Genomic DNA, 25,702 nt, shown 5'->3' with positions numbered 1-25,702 from the left:
TGCAACCTCCAAAGTCCTATATTTTTTATAAAGCAGCCTCATAGTCCTCCATGTATAAAGTACCCCTATAGTCATGTATAAGGTGTCCTTCATATTACATTATGCATCCCCATAGTCCTCCATATATTATAATGCAACCTCCAAAGTCCTATATTTATTATAAAGCGGCCTCATAGTCCTCCATGTATAATGCACCCCTATAGTCCATGTATAAGGTGTCCTTCATATTGTATAATGCAGCCCCATAGTCTTCCATGTATAATGCAGCCCCAAAAACCTCCATGTATAATGCATCCCAATAGTCCATGTATAAGGTTTTTTCATATTGTAAACATACAAGTCCTCACCTCTCCTTGTTGCCCCACTGCTCTGGTCAGAGCGTCCTCCCATCCTGCGCTCTGTAGTCTCAGAAAAGCAATCGCACAGGAGTGACATCACTGTGCTCAGCTGAGACGTCGAGTGCAGGCACAGGGGGAGAATGATGAAGCATGGAGCGGAGCACGCCGCTCGATGCTTCATTATTGATTTATGCGATGACTGACAAGGGGACCTCTGTGCCGCCACCGCGGACACTGCGCCTCCCTGACTCATGGGCCATATAGAGGCTGCGTGATCTGCCACTGAACAGCGCAGCTCCTCTCTCACAGAGGGGAGCCGGCTGCTGATATGCAGGGGGAGCGCCGGGCCCCTAACCTGCCGGGCCCAGTCATGATGGCGACCTCTGCGACCGTGGTTGTTACGCCCCTGCTTTTATGTGTAATTCTTCATTTCACCTGAGGGGGTGCTGCAGGAAAAGCCCACACTCACTGCCAGGTTACCGAGCAGATCACTGCTGATGGCAGAGGAGCTTAGCAGCCGGACAGTGCGTGGGTGCGGAGAACTCTTTTAACTTCTTTGTTGAAATGGAGCAGCGATAACTTGTTACATCGGAATACCCCTTTCCCTTCTATGAGTCATGTTAATGTGGACAAGATGGGGGCTCCAGCAATTAGACTTTATCCAATCATTTTGGGAGCTGCCTCAAATAAATAAAGCTGGTGTAGGTGGAAGACCCCTTTAATGAGGGACATCGAAACACAAAATAAAAAGTAGAAATTCGTCCACTAAAAAAAAAAAAATCACACTTTTAATGTTCTAATTACTCCCTTTTGTTTTGCAGAAACTGAAGTTTAATTAAATATGCTAATTAGGAGCTTGGTACACCCTGGGCGTGGCCAATAGGCTTAATGCATTGTCCCGCCCACTGGTTTTGCATACCCCGCCTCCTTTACTGGTAATTGACAGCACTGCCTCTCTCTGCTGCTTACTGTCAATCACCAGTAAGGGAGGCGGGGACATATTATAACAGTGCATTGAGATTCTTGGCCACACCCAGGGTGCACTGAGCTCCTAATTACCATATTTCATTACATATCAGTTTGTATAGTACAGAGATATCAATTAGAAATATAAAGGTGCCATTTTTATAGGGTCAATATCCCCTAGAAGGCTGAGTGCTTGGTATATAGGTATATACTGTCAGCTTGGGCCGACCGACACCCTTCAAGGTATACAGAGCGGCCTGTGAATGGATGTGGTGCATGCTGGGACTTGTAGTTCTCTGGCAATCAGTGAATCATACTCTGATTTAGGGGCCGGGTATCATTTGTAAGACGGGCTGAGTTACTGAGAATCTCGTCTGTCTGGCAGTTACCACTCCCCGATCTTCCTCCACTCTTCCACCCCACATTTTGGGCATTGGATTTGGTGCGCGCCGTTGTAATTTATGCACCACAATTAACCTATTTGTCACATTGATAACAAGGCACATCCACAAAAATAAAATCATATTTAAGCAGCAGATCAGCGTTGCTTTCTTGTGTCTTTGTGTCTGGAGTGATTGCTTTTTGCAAAAAAAAAAGAAATAAAAAAATAATAAAAATGAATAATAATAACAGATGAAATGTCTCCACCTAGTGGTGGCCGGGGGTATTTCACCTTCACCTTTTCATCATTTACCATTTCTTCTATTATTCAGTCCTTACTTCACCTTGTAGTTTAAGTGACCCCAATTATCAATGACCTGATCGTATGGGATAATCCGTATTATGCCGTTTATTGGGAGAGCTGCGTCTGCCATAGATATGTGACATAAACAGGGATAATGAAATGGCTGATAACTGAGAAAAATAGCTGCATGACAAATATAATTAATATACATTTGAGGTTTAGTCTCTCTTTTAGAGCAATTTCACCTTAAAGGGATTGTCCTGTTTCTCCAGTTTTTGTTGGCAAAGGCCTTAGTGTGACTTTGTATCTCGCTCCTGTTGCTTCTTGATGCTTGATGTTGGTGGAACCGGCTCTTATAACCCCTCTACGTAACGTCATCAGTGGATTGCACTGAATTTGGAGACACGTGGCGTGGGATCAGGAGGACGTCAATAATACCAATGCAATTACAAAGGTGCCTGATGGAACGCAATGCATTGACACAGACAGCCCCCCCTTTAAAAAGAATGAAAGGGTTTTTTTTCTTCTTGAAAGTGTACCCCAAATGTTTCCAGCAATGTAAAATAACAAAATTAGATGAACTCGCCCTCCCCAGCTCACCACCGCTGCTTATGCCTTAGTGATTGGCTGCAGCGGTGATGGACACCATCAACATGACATCATCCGTGCACCCGAAACACCCAGAACAGAAGTAACGGCAGAGAGCGGGGGAGGGAGGGTACTATTCAATTTTGCTATTTTACATTGCGGAATCCCTTGGGTCCATTTTTCTTTTCTTTTATTAATAAAAGTGGAAAATCCCTTTAAGCAGGATCAGTAAATATCTGCCTTTTAGTTTTTCCTTTGCTTTCTGTCCAGTTGTTAACAGTTCTGTTCAGCTGCTTATAGTTCTATGTGTTTCTGGGAAAGCTGAGTGGCCTATAACCCTTATTATAGTGCCTATGTTAGATGGGAGTACCTTGGACCCGCCTGAAAAAAAATTCTGAGGTATTCTCTGTACATATGGTGCTGGTAGAGAAGTATTCTCTGTACATATGGTGTCAATACAGAGGAACTCACTGTACAAATAGTGCTGGTACAGAGCAATTCTCTGTACATATAGTGTCAGTACAGAGGGATTTACTGTATATATAGTGCTGGTACAGAGGGATTTACTGTATATATAGTGCTGGTACAGAGCAATTCACTGTATATATAGTGCTGGTACAGAGGGATTTACTGTACATATAGTGCTGGTACAGAGCAATTCACTGTATATATAGAGGTAGTCCAGAGATATTCTCTGTACATAGTGTCAATACAGATGAATTCACTGTACATATGGTGCTGATAAGAGGAATTCTCTCTACATATACTACCAATACAGAGGAATCCACTGTACATATAGTGCTGGTACAGAGTAATTCACTGCACATAGTGCTGGTACAGAGCAATTCACTGTATATATAGAGCTAGTCCAGAGAAATTCTCTGTACATAGTGTCAATACAGATGAATTCACTGTACATATGGTGCTGATAAGAGGTAGTCTCTGTACATATAGTGTCAATACAGAGGAAATCACTGTACATATGGTGCTGGTAAGAGGTAGTCTCTGTACATATAGTGTCAATACAGAGGAATCCACTGTACATATAGTGCTGGTAAGAGGTAGTCTCTGTACATATGGTGTCAATACAGAGGAATTCACTGTACATATGGTGCTGATAAGAGGAATTCTCTCTACATATACTACCAATACAGAGGAATCCACTGTACATATAGTGCTGGTAAGAGGTAGTCTCTGTACATATAGTGTCAATACAGAGGAAATCACTGTACATATGGTGCTGGTAAGAGGTAGTCTCTGTACATATAGTGTCAATACAGAGGAAATCACTGTACATATGGTGCTGGTAAGAGGTAGTCTCTGTACATATAGTGTCAGTACAGAGGAATTCACTGTACATATAGTGCTGGTAAGAGGTAGTCTCTGTACATATAGTGTCAATACAGAGGAATCCACTGTATATATAGTGCTGGTAAGAGGTAATATCTGTACCTCCAGTGTCAATACAGAGGAATTCACTGTACATATGGTGCTGATAAGAGGAATTCTCTCTACATATACTACCAATACAGAGGAATCCACTGTATATATAGTGCTGGTAAGAGGTAGTCTCTGTACATATAGTGTCAATACAGAGGAAATCACTGTACATATGGTGCTGGTAAGAGGTAGTCTCTGTACATATAGTGTCAATACAGAGGAATTCACTGTACATATGGTGCTGATAAGAGGAATTCTCTCTACATATACTACCAATACAGAGGAATCCACTGTATATATAGTGCTGGTAAGAGGTAGTCTCTGTACATATAGTGTCAATACAGAGGAAATCACTGTACATATGGTGCTGGTAAGAGGTAGTCTCTGTACATATAGTGTCAATACAGAGGAAATCACTGTACATATGGTGCTGGTAAGAGGTAGTCTCTGTACATATAGTGTCAGTACAGAGGAATTCACTGTACATATAGTGCTGGTAAGAGGTAGTCTCTGTACATATAGTGTCAATACAGAGGAATCCACTGTATATATAGTGCTGGTAAGAGGTAATATCTGTACCTCCAGTGTCAATACAGAGGAATTCACTGTACATATGGTGCTGGTAAGAGGTAGTCTCTATACATAGAGTGCTTGCAGAGCCTGTACGGCATAACGGGCGTACACAGGTACAGACCTATGGCTTACAGAATGTGTGCACAGGGCTAGGACATATTCTTCACTTTGGGGCCACCTAAGTTAATACTTTGGTCCAGTAGATGATCTGTTCTGCTCTGTGGACAATCCATCCCTTATACAATGACACATCCTCACCTCATGTATCGCTGCTTATAGAGTTCTCTTCTTCAGACATTCCCTATTTAACAGATGGTAAGCTGGTCGGAAAGTGTCACCTTACTGGGACCCCAGCGATCAGCTGTAATCTGATGGGAAACTACCGTAAGTGTTCAATATACCTGCAGCGCCTCTACAGGGAAAGTGAAGTATTACGCTATGTCCATTCATGTCACTGAGTTATCTGTGTAATGCAGGACAGGACAGGTCCTCCAGAGAGAAAGGTTCCCAGGACCGTCACCATAAGAGGGTCTTTCTCTCTGGAGAACCCGTATATTCCCTAATAAGGTATATAAACTGGACAATCCCTTTAAGTAGCCAAATTTGCTACTCAAAACTCTAAGAAAACTCTGGTAACAACACTCATGAGATGTTCACTGACGCCACTCTGGTTTCCTTGATAGAAATAGATAGAACTTAAAACATCTTAAAGGGTTGTTCTGAGGTTCTTCAGGAGCTCTCTGCTGCTCTGCTTCCTGGCGTCTCGCTTGCCGGTGGGTGGGGAACCTCGAAGGATTGACAGTTTACACCAGTGTCATGGTGGTGCCGCCGGCCCGTACTGGGCAGAGGAAGCTTTATCTCTGCAGCATCGGAGGAGCTCTGGGGCACCGAACCTGTCAGGATCCAGCACTTACAAGCTGTAGAAAAAAACAGCTTGGATGCGCTGCACTTTTTACCTCTGATACCCTGCAGAGGCGGCTGATAACCCAGGCAATGAGCAGTAAACCATGAAATTAGAAAATCCCTCCATTCTTGATCTACATTGATTGCTTTTACAAACACTTTCCAATTTTCACCTTTAAGGAAGTTCAGACAAGTTCTTGACGCACATTGATTGATTGATTGATCTTCGCAATTTTGACCTTTCTGGAAGTTAAGACAGTGCCTGTAACACTTTTAGCGCAGGGGCAGGTAATAAAGACTTATGATGACGTCTACTGGTCGCGGATGTTTTTGGATATAGCAGAAGTCATTTAATTTTTTTGCTGGTGGATTTTGGGTCTCGGGCTCCGGATTTCTCCGGGAGGATCAGGCAGATTTTCTTCCTCTGGCTGCCGCTGTCATTACCGCCGGAGGGATTTGCCGTCTGCCAGGTTTGGCGCCTCGTGCTGCGCTCACTCAGATATTTTTGTATGTTGATTGTTTCTTTTAGACTTTCGAGGACGATGATGACTTTGGAGCTCTCTGACAGGCTGAGCCGTTTCCTCCCGCTCTCCGCTTTGGAGTGGTTGTTATTTGCATTACTTTGCCGGTTTAGTGGCGGAGGTGACTGTGCTGTATCTGCCGCCGGCCCTACTGAGGCCTCGTTATTCTCCCTCGGAGTTATAGGGACCTCAGTGGTTACAGGAGACCCGGCTTCTTGTGACAGATGTAACTGGAGGGGCAGGTTCTGTTCTAACGCGACTTCTCGTTCATCGGGTTTATGATCCTGGCGTTGTGTCTTCTCCACCTGCTGATTAATGCTACATTGAAGGTCAACGACTGCGCTCAATGGCGGATCATCTCTTCCGGGGGTGCTTTGTAAACTATCAGCAGAACATATTTTTCCATGGTCCACAAGATCCTCACATCCTTCGGAATGTACATGTTCCTTTTCGCTTCCTTCAAGACGCCTTGTTTTGCCTGCCTTGGCGTCGGCAGGAGAGCTGTCAGGGGCCTCCTCTGTCTCTCTATCTGTGGCTTCATTGATTGTGGTGGTTTTAATTGAATTATCAGGTCCGGGTAAATGACCCTCTTCAGGAATTTCATCTTTTCTATTGCCCTCTAAATGGCCATTGACCTTATTACCCGGCAATGATGAACCGGCAATATCTATTTCACAGTTAATGTTATTTCCACATGACGGAGAGCCTGTTCCTCCAGAATTACCGGTGACATTTGATGGCGTTGGATCAAGCACATTTCCGCAGAGAGCACTGGCGTTATCTCGACTTTCCAACTGTGCCTGCAGCTTACTCTCTGTTAACTCCTCGCTCTCGCCTCGTGTCTTCAAATCTTTAAGCTTGCTATGATTCCGACTTTGGTCTATGGAAAGGTTTCCTTTCGATTTCAAAGACTCGTCAGAGTCGAAGTATCTTTTTGAACCTTGATCTTCAAGAACATTTGGTGAAGAGCCTTCAACCGTCCCGTTGGGTAGACCTTCAAGACTATGATCCCTTTCTTTAAGTGGTGTCATGGCTGCTTTACCAGATATATCATCCTCGTTAACGCGTTTTACCGCTTTCTCCTTTTTATCAAGAACATCTTTAGTTTTTGAGCTTGGACAATCTTTCGAGACAGTTCCCACCTTCGTTAATTGGTCAACATGGCTCATCGCCTTTGTCTCGGCAGTAGAGGATGAATTTCTTGATTTCTTTCTGGTTGACTGTGGTGGGAAAGTTTTTGGACTTTGGCCTCTTTTGATGACCTCCATATTTTGCTGAGGATGGACTCTTACTTTCCTAAATGGATGCAGATTAACTTTCACCCGTAGGTAGTCTTGTTTTTTCCTTGTGTACATGCCGTTGATGTATACGTCTTTGAAGGTTTCCACCAGGGTGCCGGTGTGGCTCGTCTGTCTAGCTTCATAGTCCTTGTTATTTATAGTCAGTAGATACTTGCTCCCAAGGTGCGGGCGGCCGAGCTGTTCCTGCCGTGATTGAGGTATGTTTACCGCCATGTCTGACTTGTGCCGAGCATGTGGTATATAAAAACCAACATTCTTCGGGACATTCACTCTCCGTATCCGGGCTGACAGCAGCACGCCATCATTATTCAAAAAACAATTTTCTTCAGTGACACGAGTTTGAATTTTCTGCTCCTCAAATTTTACATTTTGTGTCTCCGGTTTAGTTATTTGTCTTCTGGGTTCCTCTAATTTATCACATTCCATGTATTTACAGATAAGGTCATTGTCTGTCTGTGAAGAAATATCTTTTCTCTCATTCAGAAGAGCGCCGGGGCCACCTCTTTGTGATCGATGGGCGCACAGCGGCGGTCTCGCAGCGTGCATCTTCATTTCCACCGATCCCTTTGTTGTTAAACGACTCATGACATCAGCACTTTGCTTGTAAGGAGCCATATTTCTTTGTGATTTCTCCGGAACGTCGTAGCACAGATTTGCTTTGGGAACGGTTTCAGGTTTGATTCTTATCATATCAGGTTTGTGGTGAAAGGATCTTCTTATATTCGTCTCACCTATGGGGGAAAAACATGGACATTAGATGGTGGGCAGTCATTTACCGAATTGGGCAGGTGTGAAAAAAATACAGCAAAGTAATAAAAGCGTTAATAAATTAATAGTATCAATGATAAAAAGAGAAATCTAAATCCCATGAATATTTGGTGTGATCACCCCTTGCCTTCATCATTTCTCCAGGTACACTTGTACTTGTACAGTCAGGGATTTTCGTAGGATTATAGTCAGGCGTATGAGTAACCAATTATACAAGACAGGTGATAATGATCGTCATTTTCTAATAAGGTTGAAACAAACAGCTGCGTAGGAGCTTAAAACTGGATGAGGAGCAGCAAACTCTGCTGCAAGGTGACGTTACGAGACAGAGCGCAGCAACAAGACACAAGGTAGTTATACTGCATCAGCCAGGTCTGTCCCAGGGAAAGACTTCATAGCAGACTTGACTGAAGAACCAAGAAACTCTTTTTAAGAAACACGAAGAAATAGGCAACATTGAGAAGTATATACGTCAGCCAAATAAACTTAGTGGGGCATACGAAAAACGCATCTTGTTACTTTCCTTCGAAATCAAAAAGATGTCCAACAGTTCCATCAGCTCATAGCTCTAAGAATCAGAAACAGTCCTGATGTCACCATGATCCCATCTTTTTAGGATCACATGAGGAGATGGATCTGCCAAAGCCTTATACACAGATCTACAAAATGTTTGGAAAAACCTCCTGCTGAGCTCCTCCATAACCTGTGTACAAGTGACGAGAAGAAGTGATGGAGGTGACAGGCGGTCATTGAATAGTGAGGATGGAGGAGACAGGCGGTCACTGAATACTGAGGACAGAGGAGACGTGCGGTCACCGAATACTGAGGATGATGGCAAAGGGCAATCATTGAATACTGAGAACGGTAGTGACATGTGGTCACTGAATACTGAGGATGGAGGTGACATGCGGTCACTGAATACTGAGGATGGAGGTGACATGCGGTCACTGAATACTGAGGATGGAGGTGACATGCGGTCACTGAATACTGAGGATGGAGGTGACGTGGTCACTGAAGACAGAGGAGATAGGCGGTTACTGAATACTGAGGATGGAAGTGACATGCGGTCACTGAAGACAGAGGAGATAGGCGGTTACTGAATACTGAGGATGGAGGTGACATGCGGTCACTGAAGACAGAGGAGATAGGCGGTTACTGAATACTGAGGATGGAGGTGACATGCGGTCACTGAAGACAGAGGAGATAGGCGGTTACTGAATACTGAGGATGGAGGTGACATGCGGTCACTGAATACTGAGGATGGAGGTGACCTTCGGTCACTGAATACTGAGGATGGAGGTGACGTGGTCACTGAAGACAGAGGAGATAGGCGGTTACTGAATACTGAGGATGGAAGTGACATGCGGTCACTGAAGACAGAGGAGATAGGCGGTTACTGAATACTGAGGATGGAGGTGACATGCGGTCACTGAAGACAGAGGAGATAGGCGGTTACTGAATACTGAGGATGGAAGTGACAGGTGGTCACTGAATACTGAGAACAAAACGGAGACGGGCGGTCACCGAATACGGAGGACAGAGGAGATGGGTAGTCACCAAATACAGATTCTCTGCCCAGTAGAATGCACTGCTGAAATCATGTTTGTGATTCTCTTATGATGAATTTATGAGAAAAATATCTGAATCTGTTCTCTCGCTGTATTGTATGGCTCACCGAGTTGACTAAAGAGCAAATCAGGCCAAATCCACTATGCCATCCAGCACTCCCCCCACCTCCCTCGTACTTGGTATCTTCCAGAGAAGAGAAACTCTCCATATTCTACGCTCAGGTAAACAGAAAGTAAAACCTGCCTCGCTGTAATACTGAGGGAAATCATTAGATTTTCAAATCTATTATATAAAGCTGAGTATATGTATGTATACTCAGCTTTATATAATAGATTAGAATGTTCGCACCATCGCATGTACAATCATGAAATTTTGCACAGACGCCTCATGTAACTCAGTGAAAGTCATAGACTATGTTTTGAGGGGAAATTTTAATCCTGTGCTTTACAGTTATTCGCCAAAAAAAAACCTGCCTCCATTAAAGTCAATGGAGCTAGGAGCCACAATGCAGCCAGAACTTCAAAAGAATGTTGGCATGGCACAATGCAGCCAGGGAAAGAGACAGACACAGGGAAAGAGACAGACACAGGGAAAGAGACAGACACAGGGAAAGAGACAGACACAGGGAAAGAGACAGACACAGGGAAAGAGACAGACAGGAAGAGACAGGGAGGGAGACAGACAGACAAAGACAGACAGGGAAAGAGACAGACAGACACAGAGGCGCACAGGGAAAGAGGGAGACAGAGAGACAGACAGGGAAAGAGACAAACAAAGAGATAGAGAGACAGAGACTGGGAGAGAAACAGAGAGACAGTTACTATCCCGGGCACCGCCGGGTGCTACAGTTAGTAACATATAATCAAGAAAAGTCTTATAATTTCATCTACTCTCACTTTCTATGTTTTTTTCCACAACCGATGGGTCCCCTTTAAGTAGGTGACCGAGCAGTTAATTTCTAAGTGTAGGTGTGAGTGTTTGTCCGTGATAACTAATACAATTATCTGCTTGTGTGAATGGAGCATTATGGTCCAAAGCTGCATTCGCAATTCTGCAGGCTTCAGAGCTGAAATCTTCCAACAGTCACAGCACATAGGATGACGGCTGTCTTACAGTCTAGGGCTTTTCTCTTTGTTGTGCTGGCCGGTGAGGTCCATGAGCGGCAGCAATGATGTCACAGATGACAATTTACAGGGGGTTTTTTCCAGTCACCACTTCAGGCCACGACTAGTAATAACCATTTTTAATTTATTTCATGGCGTGCGGCTGTAAATCACGGAGTGCGGTGTGGCCTGCTATAAATCCATTGTTCTGGCGGGAGGCCTGCCCTCCTGCGCTGCCCTCATTAGGAAAGCTGTTACACTTTACAAGCAATTTAGCAAAGTTTAACCTAACACCTGCGAGACGAAGCGAGGATATTAAGGAGTATTCTCTCCCTCGCTGCATACGCGCGGCCGGATAATATTATGATGTGCAAACCGCGCCGTCCATCCTCTGCCGGAGACTGGGAGAGACAATAGTGGATGAGCATGGGACGGATTTACACAAATCCCAGTGGGTGTATGTAGGGGACTGTGACCATTCGCCTCACCCAGGATGGACTGTGCCTGATCACCACTAAGTCTATGAGCCTGTACACCACTCTATGTGGGCACTCCGCTCTACATGGGCACACCACTCTATGTGAGCACACTGCTCTATGTGGGCACTCTGCTCTACTTGGGCACACAGCTCTATGTGGGCACACCACTCTACGGGGCCACTCTGCTCTCTCTGTGCACACCACTCAACATAAGCACACCAATCTACGCGAGCACTCCACTCTACGTGGGCAGTCCGCTCTACATGGACACTCTACTCTACATGTGCACGCCACTCTATGGGTCACACCACTCTATGTGGGTATTCCGCTTTATGGGGGCACACCACTCTACGTAGGCACTCAGCTATACGTGAACACACCGCCCTATGTGGGGACATCGCTCTATGTGGGCACTCTGCTGCATGGGGCACACCATTCTACGTGGGTATTCCGCTCTACGTGACCACACCACTCTACATGGGCACGCCACTCTACGTGGGTACTCCGCTCTGAGTACACTGCTCTACATGGGCACACCACACTACGTGGGCACACCGCTCTAGGTGAGCACACTGCTTTAGGTGGGCACTGAGCTCTATGTGGACACATTGATATATGTGGGCATTCTTGTGGAGGGGATGAATAGGGTGGTAGACAGAGATGAGGAGGAGATGTAGGGCGGTGCAGCACTGTAGAGGGGATGAATAGGGTGGTAGACAGAAATGAGGAGATGTAGGGTAGTGCAGCACTGTGGAGTGGATAGATTGGATGGTAGACAGATGAGGAGGAGACGTATGGCAGTGCAACCTGGTAGACAGTCATGAGGAGGAGATGTAGGGTGGTGCAGCACTGTGGAGTGGATGGATAGAGTGGTAGACAGAGATGAGGAGATGTAGAGCGGTGCAGCACTGTGGAGTGGATGGATTCGGGACATGGATCATGTGGAAGGATCCACACAGGCGTTTCCACTTGTCGTATCCAGGAATAATGGAAATAATCTGCTGTTTTCCTGTATTTTAGCTAATTCCTTTCTATAATAACTTGTAAATTCCCCTCTGTCCATTGACACTACTTTGTGGACTCTCGCCCCCGCCGGAGGAGCGCAGCAGTCGTGGCTCTTTTGACAGTCGGATTTCAGTACAAAGGGAGCAATATAAATCTTCTAGGGTTATCGCTCAGAAAGCTTTACCTTTATTAAATCTTGACAACTCCTGTAAGACAGTTGTGTTCGCACCTTCCCATGGAGCAGCGTGCACAAAGTCGTGCGGATTATCAGGAATCCTTTGAATGCTGTTTGAAATGCAGCCTACTTCATTAGTGTCAAACATCGCTGCAGGGGAAGGAGGACGCCACTGCACCAGCCGACAGTGGAAGCAGATGTAATACGTTCCCGGCAGGCTTTCCGTGCTGCCGCCGCCGCTCACAGACTTGCCGGATTTCTGCACATTACACCCCAGATGCGGAAAACCGGTGTGCCTCTTAGGGAGAGGTTTACCGTTCCTGTAAGAATCCACAGAGGACATGACATCGCGGAGGTCTTCTTGGGTAAAATGGATTTTATGGACAGGGCCTTGTGTTCTTGGGATCGGTTGAGCTTCTTCGCATGAGCACCTCGTTGGATCCCATTCATTCGACCTGTTCGGCTTTAGGGCACATTTTGCAATGAGGATGATGAGAAATGTGAGAGCAATGAGTCCTGCAATGCAATGAATACCGGGATTAATATAAACAAGATCCAAATAATCAGAACAAATCAAAAACAATGGTGGCCCGATCAATAAACCCACTCACAGGGGCCCAAGATGGGTAACAAATATTATGGCCGCCACAATGGCTCCTCGTGGGAGGGCTCTCAGATTTCTACTGCTGTTTTTGCACTAAGTTGCACAGTGGTCTCTCTCCTTTTGTCTTTCTGTTTGTTAAAAGGACTGTGTCATCTTGTAAAATTGGTAAAATTGCTCCTAAAAACAAGTGACTACAATTTACCTCTTAGTAAAAGTCCTCTCCATCCTCAAGAACAAAGGGACTTTTCATTCTATGGTTTAATGCTCTTTGTCTTGGTGACTGGCCACGACTGCAGTGCATTAGAAGTGGTCGATTTTCCAAGGAGCATGCATGCACTTGCAAGATCTTTGCTTTAGAGCTTGAAAGTGCTGCCCCCTTTTGTTTTTAAGTTATGGGTTGATGGGAGTCGAACCACAGATCTAGAGAACACAACTAGTGTTGAGCGGACCCGGACTGTAAAAGTCCGGATCCGCGCGGTTTCAGTGGCAGATCCGGGTCCAACCCCGACGTGGGATTCCGGGTGCACGTTCCGGAATCGGCAAAAATTTTTTTAGTTTTTTTTTCGCTCTCTCGCTCTCTCTCGCGTCCCGGATTCCGCTCCCCATTGACATACATGGACCCGGATTCCGGATCGGATCCGGACTTCTTTGTCAACCCGCCACTGATCCGCCGGACCCGGATTATTACCAGTCCGCTCAACTCTAAACACAACCCTAAAATGTCCTGTTGGAATTGTCAGAGAGGGCTAAGTGCAGCTCTTGGTTATCTTCCACCACGCCATAGGCAATGAATGGAGCGGCCACTGCTCAATTCCAACAGATCTTTTTAGAGCCCTGTTCTCGGGATTGCAGTTGGCCATCGATGGCCATTTCAAAGCTTCAGTCTCAGAATCGGTGGGGTTCCCAGCAGTCAGACCCCTCGCTGTGCATAAGCAATAGCTGCCAAGTTGGGAATATCCCATCGGTCATCTCCGGTAGTTCCATAGAGAATAAATGAAGCGGAAGTACACAGTATTCAAACGGAGCTCTGCAGAGCCTCATTTTTAGGGTCACAGCATGATCAGTAACTTTTCCATTAACCTATGGATAGGTCATGACTAGGGATGATCGAATACCTCAAATATTCGGCTTCACGAATATTTTCCGAATAGGTCGCCGCTATTCGACTATTCGCGAATACTCGATGCGCAATGTAAGTCTATGAGAAACCCAAATAACAACTATTCGGGCTTCCCATAGACTTACATTGCGCATCGAATATTCGCATAGCGGCGACCTATTCGGAAAATATTTGCGAAGCCGAATATTTGAGGTATTCGATCATCCCTAGTCATGACCTATCCATAGGTTAATGGAAAAGTTACTGATCGTGCTGTGACCCTAAAAATGGGGCTCTGCAGAGCTCCGTTTGAATACTGTGTACTTCTTCTTCATTTATTCTCTATGGAACTACCGGAGATGACCGATGGGATATTCCCAACTTGGCAGCTATTGCTTATGCACAGCGAGGGGTCTGACTGCTGGGAACCCCACCGATTCTGAGACTGAAGCTTTGAAATGGCCATCGATGGCCAACTGCAATCCCGAGAACAGGGCTCTAAAAAGATCTGTTGGAATTGAGCAGTGGCCGCTCCATTCATTGCCTATTGCGTGGTGGAAGATAACCAAGAGCTGCACTTAGCCCTCTGACAATTCCAACAGGACATTTTAGGGTTGTGTTTAGAGTTGAGCGGACTGGTAATAATCCGGGTCCGGATTATTCCCTTAAAGAATAGGTAATTAAAATGAAACATGCCCGATGCCCAGTCCTCCATGTGCATTAGATCAGCAGGTTCCCCCAAAATCGTCAAAACGTGTCCAAACTAAGTCTATGGGCACCTTAAGAGCATTGCTAATGGTCCTTTTCCTCAATACGCGGTCATGAATAATAGTCATACATGATCTCTTTCCACAATGACCCTACCTGTGATGACCAGGGTTGATATCAGCAGACCTTCTCTGGTGGACCCTTTATTCTCCTCCCGTGTGATGCCTTTGATGGTATAAGATTTGGACCCACAGTTCTGATCCGTGAGCTGCAGCAGTGATGTGACTGCTGGATTGCTAGAATAATGACACTGAAGACCGTTTCTACCTTTCAGAACTCGTCCTGTGGAATATGTATAATTCCGTAAAAAATCTGCCAACACGTAAAGTTCACAGCTACAGTTCCAATAGTTGTGGCCGAGGTTCAAGAGGGCGAGATGGGGCAATAAAGAGAAGACGTCTGGCAGTTTGGTCAGCCGATTCTTGGACAGGTCCAGTTCCTTGAGTTGCTGGAGGCTCCTAAAAGTCCCTTCATGGATAAAACTGATAAAATTGCTGGAAAGGTCCAAGTGCTGTAGACGGTGAAGAGCGCTGAATCCAAAACTGTCATGTGTCAGGTTTGTGATGTGATTCTTGTTGATCTCCAGTCTGATGAGACGTTTTGTGCTTCCAAACCAAGTTCCATCGATGCTACCAAGGTCGTTACTGTTCAGCTGCAGGGTTTCAAGATTCTGAAGGGGGAAGAAGGTTCCATTAGTGATGGTCGTGGACGATATCTGATTGTTATCCAAGATTAAGCTCTGTAGTTTGGTGAGGTTGGTGAAGGCTCCATTTTGGATCTTCTTGATTTTGTTGCCACTTAATCTAAGCAGGGTGAGGTCTACGAGATGAGAGAAGTTGTGGACTCCGATAAATGATACGTTGCCTTCTGTGATAATCAGGAGCTTGGTGCTGCCAGGAAAAGCTGCAAAATGATGGAGAAGGATTAGTAAACCTCTGCTCCAGATGCTTTACCTCTACAGCTACTTAGCAGCCCTATGGTCGTGTGTACCCTTAACTGATTGCTGCCTCTCCAACCACCGACACTTGTGCCACAAACAACCAAGATCTTAAAAGCTGCGAGAACGTTTCAGATATGGATTAGTGCTGGCGCAACATTCAACAGCTTCAATAATCACATGGTTCTTTGATTGCTGTAAATACGTAGCATGTTCATTCTGCCCCCAAACCAATGGATTTCACCAGTGGGCAGGACACAGTAGATATCCCAACTGTGACATAACACATCCACGAGGAAGCCTTGAAGATATTCCTCAAGGTTTTTTTGGGACAACTCAAGGAGCAAAGTCATAACCACCCGTATTATTTAACGTATGATCGTACGTTTTAGGGAATCAAATTGTAGTGGATCAAAATGTGGATTCATAATGGAGTTCTTATTTGGATACTGTGTATTTTTTAGGCTCAATATGGTATCATGTTGGTATTATGTGTTTTGGAACAAGGAGAAAGCCACTACTTTATTGCTCAGAGCCTGATGTTTTATTAAGGAGAAGAAGGAAAAGATACAAAAGATAAAAAGGTAAAAGAAATAACAGGACAAAAAGATTCAAAATAACGAAAAAAGGTGAAAGACGAAATAGCAGAAAAAGATAAAAAAAAAAAAAGAAAAATGTTAAAAGATGTAAAAGCAACAAATACTTTTTTCTTTATTTTGGATTTTTTTTTGCGGTTACATCTTTTACCTTTTTTCTTTCTTTTGTAACTGCAAAAGAAATACAAAACAAAGAAAAAAAGTATTTCTTTTGCTGTTACGTCTTTTACCTTTTTTTCTTTCTTTTGTATCTTTTTTGCTGTTGTGTCTTTTACCTTTTTTCTTTCGTATCTTTTTTACGGTCTTGTCTTTTACAAAACAAAGAAAAAAAAGGAAAAGACGAAACAGCAAAAAAAGATACAAAAGAAAGGAAAAAGGTAAAAGACGTATCTTTTTTTGTCGTATCGTCTTTTACTTTTTTCTTTATTTTGTAAAAGACGAAACAGTAAAAAAGATACGTCTTTTACCTTTATTCTTTGTTTTGTATCTTTTTTACTGTTTCGTCTTTTACAAAATAAAGAAAAAAGTAAAAGACAATACGACAAAAAAAGATACGTCTTTTACCTTTATTCTTTCTTTTTGTAACAGCAAAAAACAAAAAAAAAAGAGAGAAAAAAAGGTAATAGACCTAACAGCAAAAAAAAAAACAAGAAGAAAGAAAAAAGATAAAAGATGTATCAGCAAATAAAAAAAATGGAAAAGACGAAACAGCAAAAAGAAAAAAAGGTAAGAGATGTAACAGCCAAAAGGTAAAAGACATAACAGCAAGAAAAGAAAAAAATGGTAAAGCACGAAACAGAAAAAGAAAGACAAAAGGTAAAAGATGTAACAGCAAAAAAGGAAAACAAAAGGTAGAAGATATAATAGAAAAAAAAGAGAAAAGGTAAGACGAAATGGCAAAAACAAGCAAGAAATAAAAAAGGTAAAAGATGTATTAGCAAATAAAAAAAAAAAGTGAAAAGACAAAACAGCAAAAAGAAAAACAAACGGTAAGAGACATAACAGCCAAAAGGTAAAAGATGTAACAGCAAAATAGAAAAAAAAAAAGGTAGAGGATGAAACAGAAAAAGAAAGACAAAAGGTAAAAGACGTAACACAAAAAAAAAATGTAAAAGGGTAAAAGACGGAACAGCAAAAAAAAAATGCCAGAGAAAGAAAAAAGGTAAAAGATGTAACAGCAAAATAGAAAAAAAAAAAAGATAGAGGATGAAACTGAAAAAGAAAGACAAAAGGTAAAAGACGTAACACAAAAAAAAAATGTAAAAGGGTAAAAGACATAACAGCAAAAAAAAAATGCCAGAGAAAGAAAAAAGGTAAAAGACATAGCAAAAAAAGATACAAAAGAACCAAAAAAGGAAAAAGACGTAACAGCAACAAAAAAAGGTAAAAGACGAAATAGAAAAAGAAAGACAAAAGGTAAGACACAACAGCAAAAAAATACCAAAGAAAGAAAAAAGGTAGAAAGACATAACAGGGAAAAAACTACTGGTAAGAAGATTATGGGTAATGCATGAGATTAAAGAAGGTGTCCAGGATTTTGATGTCAACCTCTTTGCGATAGAAGATGACCTCCTGCACCGGATGCCTGTGTGTGGACTGTGCTCCTAGAATGAGGAGAAGCTGAATGAGAAACAGTTGACATCTGCCACCATGTTCAAGGGGGATAATGTAATATAAATGGGGCTAATCTGCAATACTCTACACAGACTGAACACAAGAGTGGCGCTAGTTCTATTTTTTTTCAATTGCCTCTGTTCCCTTTAAGAATCGGATACAATGTCCTTCTGAGATGTTTTCGCACTAAGAAACAACCTCCATTCCTGGCGTGTGTATTTTATGAAAGCCGTTAATGGTTTTCTGCCTGTATTGAAGAAAATGACTTGTAATCAGATAGAAATCACGTCTTCTCAGTATGTTCATTTAGACAAAAGCAAAAAAAATAGCCTGGCATTAAAAATCCAGCATCAGCCATAATGCGCCAGACACCAGTCATATACGCTGCCGCACCAACTGTACTAATGACGCTACAGATTGGTTTTTAAAGACACGGAAATAAGTCATTAAGGGGAAGCCGTGCGCTCCGAAAACACTAAATGTCCGTATGTAATTGCTAAGAGGCTTCTCTCTGTGGAATGTGCGGCTCGCAGCCATCATGCGGACCATGCGGGCAACGACGGGGGGCAATGTGCAAAATATGATCTGGCCTAAACGTTATTATCCAACGATGAGTGAGGCCAATCATCAGGGTAATAAACCTGGAAGCTCAATTGATACAAAGTAACTCCTGGACTGGACAAAGAGGTCTCGAATATGGCTGCCTCCTCAGGATCAAATCAGTGGTAGTGTCACGAGGTATGTACTGACCGAACAGGGGCTCGTAGGCTGGCCCTCAAACTTCAGACCCTGCACTGTCCCTTATCTCAGAGGTAGGCTTGATGGTAGACAAGTCCAAGCCCCCAGCGTGACCCTGACTCCCGTCCGAGCACTGATCTTATTGTCCCCACCCTGAGAGCTCAACTGATACAACGTAACTCCTGGACTGGAGCTAGTGAAACCTCCAACACGGCCGTCTCCCCCGGATCAAATCAGTTGGGGATGGCAGGACAGGAACAGCGTTTGCTACCCCAGGCCTTATTCCTTGTGGGGTTCATCGCCCCCAGATGCTAGTTACCCCAATTATCCCGAGTGCTCACTGTAGGGGATCTGTAGCATTACTTGTATTACTTTCTATTCAAAATAATGGACAACCATATCATACGTGGCTACTCTGGGTCCTTCACTTCTGGAGAGACACATTACGAAGAGCTCATCTCATCCGTTCACTATTTAGGACTCAGCACTAGGGATACCCAGAGTCAGGTATCCGGCTTGGCGCATAGGTGCAGAACCTATTTATGGTGGTGAGGGACCCCAGGGACCAGCGGTAGGTTGGGTCAGCAGTCACCATCTTCCCCTTCCCTGGAGTTTCCCTTCCCAACAAAGTTCCTACTCCTGCAGACTATCTGCTCTTCACCTTTTCTGTATCAAAGATAGCACTAGGGAGGAGTTAAACCAGACCACTACAGTGTGGACAGGGAAGAAAGCATGTACAGTCTCAAGTAGGGCAGAAAAAATGTGCTATGGAAAAGAAGAAAGCACAAAAGAGATATGTGCAGGATAAAAACTGTGATTGTATGAGCTGAAGAAGACCACAGAAAACACAGAGCTCACATCCAGCCTATATTACTGGGAGACGCACACAGACCTCACATTCAGCTTATATTACTGGGAGACACACACAGAGCTCACATCCAGCCTATATTACCGGGAGACACACACAGAGCTCACATCCAGCCTATATTACTGGGAGAGACACACAGAGCTCACATCCAGCTTATATTACTGGGAGACACACAGAGCTCACATCCAGCCTATATTACTGGGAGAGAGACACACAGCTCACATCCAGCCTATATTACTGGGAGAGACACACAAACCTCACATCCAGCCTATATTACTGGGAGAGACACACAGACCTCACATCCAGCCTATATTACTGGGAGAGACACAGAGCTCACATCCAGCCTATATTACTGGGAGAGACACACAGACCTCACATCCAGCCTACATTACTGGGAGAGATACACAGACCTCACATCAAGCCTATATTACTGGGAGAGACACACAGAGCTCACATCAAGCCTATATTACTGGGAGAGACACACACAGAGCTCACATCCAGCCTATATTACTGGGAGAGACACACAGAGCTCACATCCAGCCTATATTACTGGGAGAGACACACAGAGCTCACATCAAGCCTATATTACTGGGAGAGACACACAGAGCTCACATCCAGCCTATATTACTGGGAGAGACACACAGAGCTCACATCCAGCCTATATTACTGGGAGAGACACACAGAGCTCACATCCAGCCTATATTACTGGGAGAGACACACAGACCTCACATCCAGCCTATATTACTGGGAGAGACACACAGACCTCACATCCAGTCTATATTACTGGGAGAGACACACAGATCACATCCAGCCTATATTACTGGGAGAGAGACACAGAGCTCTCATCCAGCCTATATTACTGGAAGAGACACACAGAGCTCACATCCAGCCTATATTACTGGGAGAGACACACATATCACATCCAGCCTATATTACTGGGAGAGACACACAGAGCTCACATCCAGCCTATATTACTGGGAGAGACACACAGAGCTCACATCCAGCCTATATTACTGGGAGAGACACACAGACCTCACATCCAGTCTATATTACTGGGAGAGACACACAAATCACATCCAGTCTATATTACTGGGAGAGAGACCCAGAGCTCTCATCCAGCCTATATTACTGGAAGAGACACACAGAGCTCACATCCAGCCTATATTACTGGGAGAGACACACAGACCTCACATCCAGTCTATATTACTGGGAGAGACACACAGATCACATCCAGCCTATATTACTGGGAGAGAGACACAGAGCTCTCATCCAGCCTATATTACTGGAAGAGACACACAGAGCTCACATCCAGCCTATATTACTGGGAGAGACACACATATCACATCCAGCCTATATTACTGGGAGAGACACACAGAGCTCACATCCAGCCTATATTACTGGGAGAGACATGCAGAGTTCACATCCAGCCTATATTACTGGGAGAGACATGCAGAGTTCACATCACACCTGAATGAAGATTAGAAAAAATACTTTGATTATAGAAAAGAATATAGAAGTCACTTTGAAGAATAGGGAAGAAAACAAGTCCAAAGTAACCAAAACAATTAATTAAAAAACACAGTAAATATATTGGCGAAATTCCCCATTATTTTGCATTCCTGTGCCGTAAATTCGCTCGGGATTATCGGACTCTTTGGATTTTTAATCCGGTGACAGATTAATCATTGTTTTTTGCACTTTTTGTCGACTTCTCAGTTTCATATAATCCGGAAATCATTTCATTAATGTACACTGCAGAGCTAAACACAACCCATGTAGTGCAGCTCGGTTCTGGCTTTGTTCGGCCTTGAGGGGAATAAGTATTTATTCTACGGCCGCGTTTCTCTCCTGAAATGTGACATTTGATGATTTCCGCAGTGAGATTCATTACCGGTGGATTCTGCTCGGGAAGGGCCCGGAGCCCCCACATCTGTGCGATCAGCAATATCCTCGCCGGGCAGTGACAGGACTCTTACCTATTATATACGGGAGTCCTTGACAGACAGTCGCCTCTTCTGAGCAAACCGCACAGGAAGAAGGACAGCTTTCCACTAAATAAAAGGACGCGGCGAGCAGGAGGACGATGGCACCTGGAACACACAATCAGGACACAAGTACCTTTGTCACTGCGGCTATTAGAGAAGGTGCTAATGATTGATTAACGCGCGCAGCACTCTGTCACGTCTCTCTGCTTTAGAAATGAATCTATGAGGACTCATTATTCATGGCGCAGCTTTGGAGACGAGAGAGCACTACATCATGTACTCTAATCCCTGCGCTCTACATGGAAGGACGACAGGCTTCTGTGTCATAGAGCCATTGTAGCTACAAACCAGAGACGGTTAAAGGGAAACTCTGCTCCAAAAACCTCACATTATTAGAATTTTAGGAAATATTGTGTATATACTTTGCTTTACTTATTTCCTATGGATTTTGCGTTGCTTCACTTGAAGCAGAGATTCACTTTGCAATCCTAGCCCTGTATCGAAGTACCTTGGCCATACATCACCAAGCACAATGCCGAGCCATACATCACCAAGCACAATGCCGAGACGTACATCACCAAGCACAATGCCGAGCCGTACATCACCAAGCACTAATGCTGAATTGTACATCACCAAGCACAATGCCGAGACGTACATCACCAAGCACAATGCTGAACTGTACATCACCAATCTCAATGCCGAGCCATACATCACCAAGCACAATACCGAGCCGTACATCACCAAACACAATGCCGAGCTGTACATCACCAAGCACAATTCTGAGCCATACATCACCAAGCACACTGCCGAGCCGTACATCACCAAGCACAATGCCGAGCCGTACATCACCAGGCACAATGCTGAGCCGTACATCACCAAGCACAATACCGAGCCGTACATCACCAAACACACTGCCGAGCTGTACATCACCAAGCACAATTCTGAGCCATACATCACCAAGCACACTGCCGAGCCGTACATCACCAAGCACAATGCCGAGCCGTACATCACCAGGCACAATGCTGAGCCGTACATCACCAAGCACAATGCCGAGCCGTATATCACCAAGCACAATGCCGAGCCGTACATCATCAAGCACAATGCCGAGCCGTACATCACCAAGCACAATGCCGAGCCGTATATCACCAAGCACAATGCCGAGCCGTACATCATCAAGCACAATGCCGAGCCATACATCACCAAGCACAATTCTGAGCCGTACATCACCAAGCACAATTCTGAGCCGTACATCACCAAGCATAATGCTGAGCCGTACATCACCAAGCACAATGCTGAGCCATACATCACCAAGCACAATGCCAAGCCGTACATCACCAAGCACAATGCCGAGCCATACATCACCAAGCACAATGCCAAGCCATACATCACCAAGCATAATGCTGAGCCGTAAATCACCAAGCAGAATACTGAGCCGTACATCACCAAGCACAATACTAAGATGTACATCATCAAGCACAATGCCAAGCCATACATAACCAAGCACAATACTGAGATGTACATCACCAAGCACAATGCCAAACCATACATCACCAAGCACAATGCCAAGAGTCGGATGGTGTGGTGTAAAGCCACAACCACTGGACTCTGAAGGAGATGTATTCTGTACAGGGACGGATCCTACTTCTCTGTCTGCGGCAGATGGAGGAGTCTGGGTTTGGTGAATGGAGGACGTTACCCCCCCTGACTGCATTGTACCCGCTGTACAGATGGTGGAGGAGGACGATGCTGTTCTTAGGGGGCTCCCATGAAGGGAAATTTGAATCTTCAGCACAAGACATTGTGGACAATTGTAGCTTCAGATTTGTGGGAACCGTTAGGGGAAGACCCTTCGCTGTTCCCCATGACTGTACCCAGTACACAAGGTCCAAACAGACATGGAGGAAGGGGGACATGACGCCACACTGAGCCCGAACCCCAGCCCCCTGGCTTCAAATTGGAAGGCGCTCTGAAGTATTTTGTCATGTCGGTGGTGCACCAAGCGACTGTGCTTAGTTGCACCTGGGGCTAAAAATGATGTATTTTGGGCAAATAGTTTACCCTCTAAATATTGTCTTTGACGTAATGATATATGTCCATTATTGTTATCATTTTTATCATTTCTTGTCTTTTGTGTCTTGCTGTGTCTCTGCAGGAGAGGCCGGAGTTCTCAGAAGTTGTGTCCAAGTTAGAAGAATGTCTCTGCAACATCGAGGTAATTGTTCTGAATCTAGAAGCGTTAGAGGTTTTCTCCCCCAAAGTTCTACAAACTTTATAAACTTTGAGAATGTAGCATAGTCCTTGCTTCTCACACTCCTTGCTCTTTCTCTGACCCATCAGTCCTGATCGTGGTCCTGGTTTGCTTATTTATGCAGAGGTTTGCCCGTTAGAGGTTGTTACATGTTTCCCATTCTAATATGGGGACTACATTACCTATTCTGTCCTACATGGTGGAAGCTGCGGACGGATGCTCAGTATTAGACTCACTAAGCCTTGCTAAGTAGATCAAGATTCTTCTGCCACGTGCCCAGAAAGCAGCACCGAGGAGTCTTAAGTGTCTCCACTTATAGACTTTTCCTGATACAGAAAATTCTACCTGTTGCAGCCACCACTAGGGGGAGCTCACTGCATACTGCGCTAATATTGAGTGTACACAGTAACTCCAGAGCTCCCCCTGGTGGTGGCTGCCAGCAAACAGAATTTTTTAATAAGTTCTGTCCGGTAAATTCTGTAGAGGTTTAATTGCTATGAAGATATTTTAATAAATGCATTAGCAAAGAATATTAGGCTTCAGATTAAAAAAATAAATACTGCGTTTTAGGGTTAGACATTGACTTTGAGGTGATGATAGAATCCCATCATGAAATATGTCCTCCATCCAGACTTATTAAGGATGAATTCCTACATAACCAGTGAAAAAATATATATATATTTTTTCTTTCTTCCTGTATTATCTGCAATATCAAAAGTTGTTTGTTTGAAACATCTTGAAATTGACAGCAGAAGCGGCTTAAGAAAATCCAGTAGCGAGCGCAGTGTCACCGCGGATAAATAATCTCAGGTGGAAATTCGCTGTTTACAGGGGATTGTGTGTTTTGTTAGTGTCTGCGCCGTGTGATGAATATAGTCTGAGGCCTCTGTGCAAGCCACATATATCAAGTCAGAGGCCGCGGCGCGGGCTTATTAACCAGTGCTGTGACTATTAAGCATTATACCAGACACAGTAATTATCCATGGCGGCTGCAGGCTATGGTCCCTATGGCAGTGCCACCCGCTGACATTATACACGGAGAGAACACTTACATATAAAACTAGATAATGACAGCGCATTAACTACAGCAGTTGGTGTCTGTATCCTTATGTAGCCCTGTGATGGTTAAGAACATAACCATATACAGTTACCCTGTGAGTGTAGAGGCAAAAGAAGCTGTCACTTGCCATAAATATGTTTGTTTTGTTTTATACCTGGTGTAAATGCCGCTGTTCTCCTGAATCCGGCGATATTTGTCTTTTGTTCCTGCGCCTCTCCATTCCTGAGATATGGCCTCTTCTTCCTTGTATATAAATCGTCTTATAAGCCAAGTGGGTGTTTTATTCTGGACCACGCCCACTTGGTCACAAGAATAGATTTATTTTCAACAAACAGGAGGTCATATCTCAGGAACAGAAAGGCGCAGGAGCAAAAGAGAAACATTGCAGGATTCATGAGAACAGCGGCATTTACACCAGATAAAAATATTACGTTTATGGCAAGTGACAGGTGGAGGCAAAAGAAGCTTTCACTTGCCATAACTATGTTTGGGTTTTTTTTCCTAGTTGCTGTAAACACCACTGTTCTCCTGAATCCGGCGATGTTTTTCTTTTGTTCCTGCACTTCTCCGTTCCTGAGATATGGCCTCTTCTACCTCGTATATAAATCTAGTCTTATAAGCCAAGTGGGCGTTTTATTCTCGACCACACCCACTTGGCACAAGAATAGATTTATTTTCATGAAAGAGAAGGTCATATCTCAGGAACATACTGGAGCAGGAACAAAAGAAAAATATCACCGGATTCAGGAGAACAGCAGCTTTTACATTAGG

General features: G+C 44.2%; 1 protein-coding gene across 3 annotated transcripts in view; it reads left to right on the top strand.

The window, feature by feature from the left end:
• TNNI3K (TNNI3 interacting kinase) overlaps positions 1-25,702 on the top strand; it is a 215,997-nt gene that overhangs the window by 150,139 nt on the left and 40,156 nt on the right. For all 3 annotated transcript variants that reach the window (XM_075320308.1, XM_075320306.1, XM_075320305.1), the window contains one exon: positions 23,776-23,835. In XM_075320308.1, the coding sequence (XP_075176423.1) occupies positions 23,776-23,835 (60 nt within the window). The remainder of the gene's footprint in view (positions 1-23,775; positions 23,836-25,702) is intronic.

Source organism: Anomaloglossus baeobatrachus, chromosome 8 (assembly GCF_048569485.1).
Source record: "Anomaloglossus baeobatrachus isolate aAnoBae1 chromosome 8, aAnoBae1.hap1, whole genome shotgun sequence".
In the NCBI taxonomy this organism is placed as follows: domain Eukaryota; kingdom Metazoa; phylum Chordata; class Amphibia; order Anura; family Aromobatidae; genus Anomaloglossus; species Anomaloglossus baeobatrachus.
This window is presented reverse-complemented; position numbering and strand designations above follow the sequence as displayed.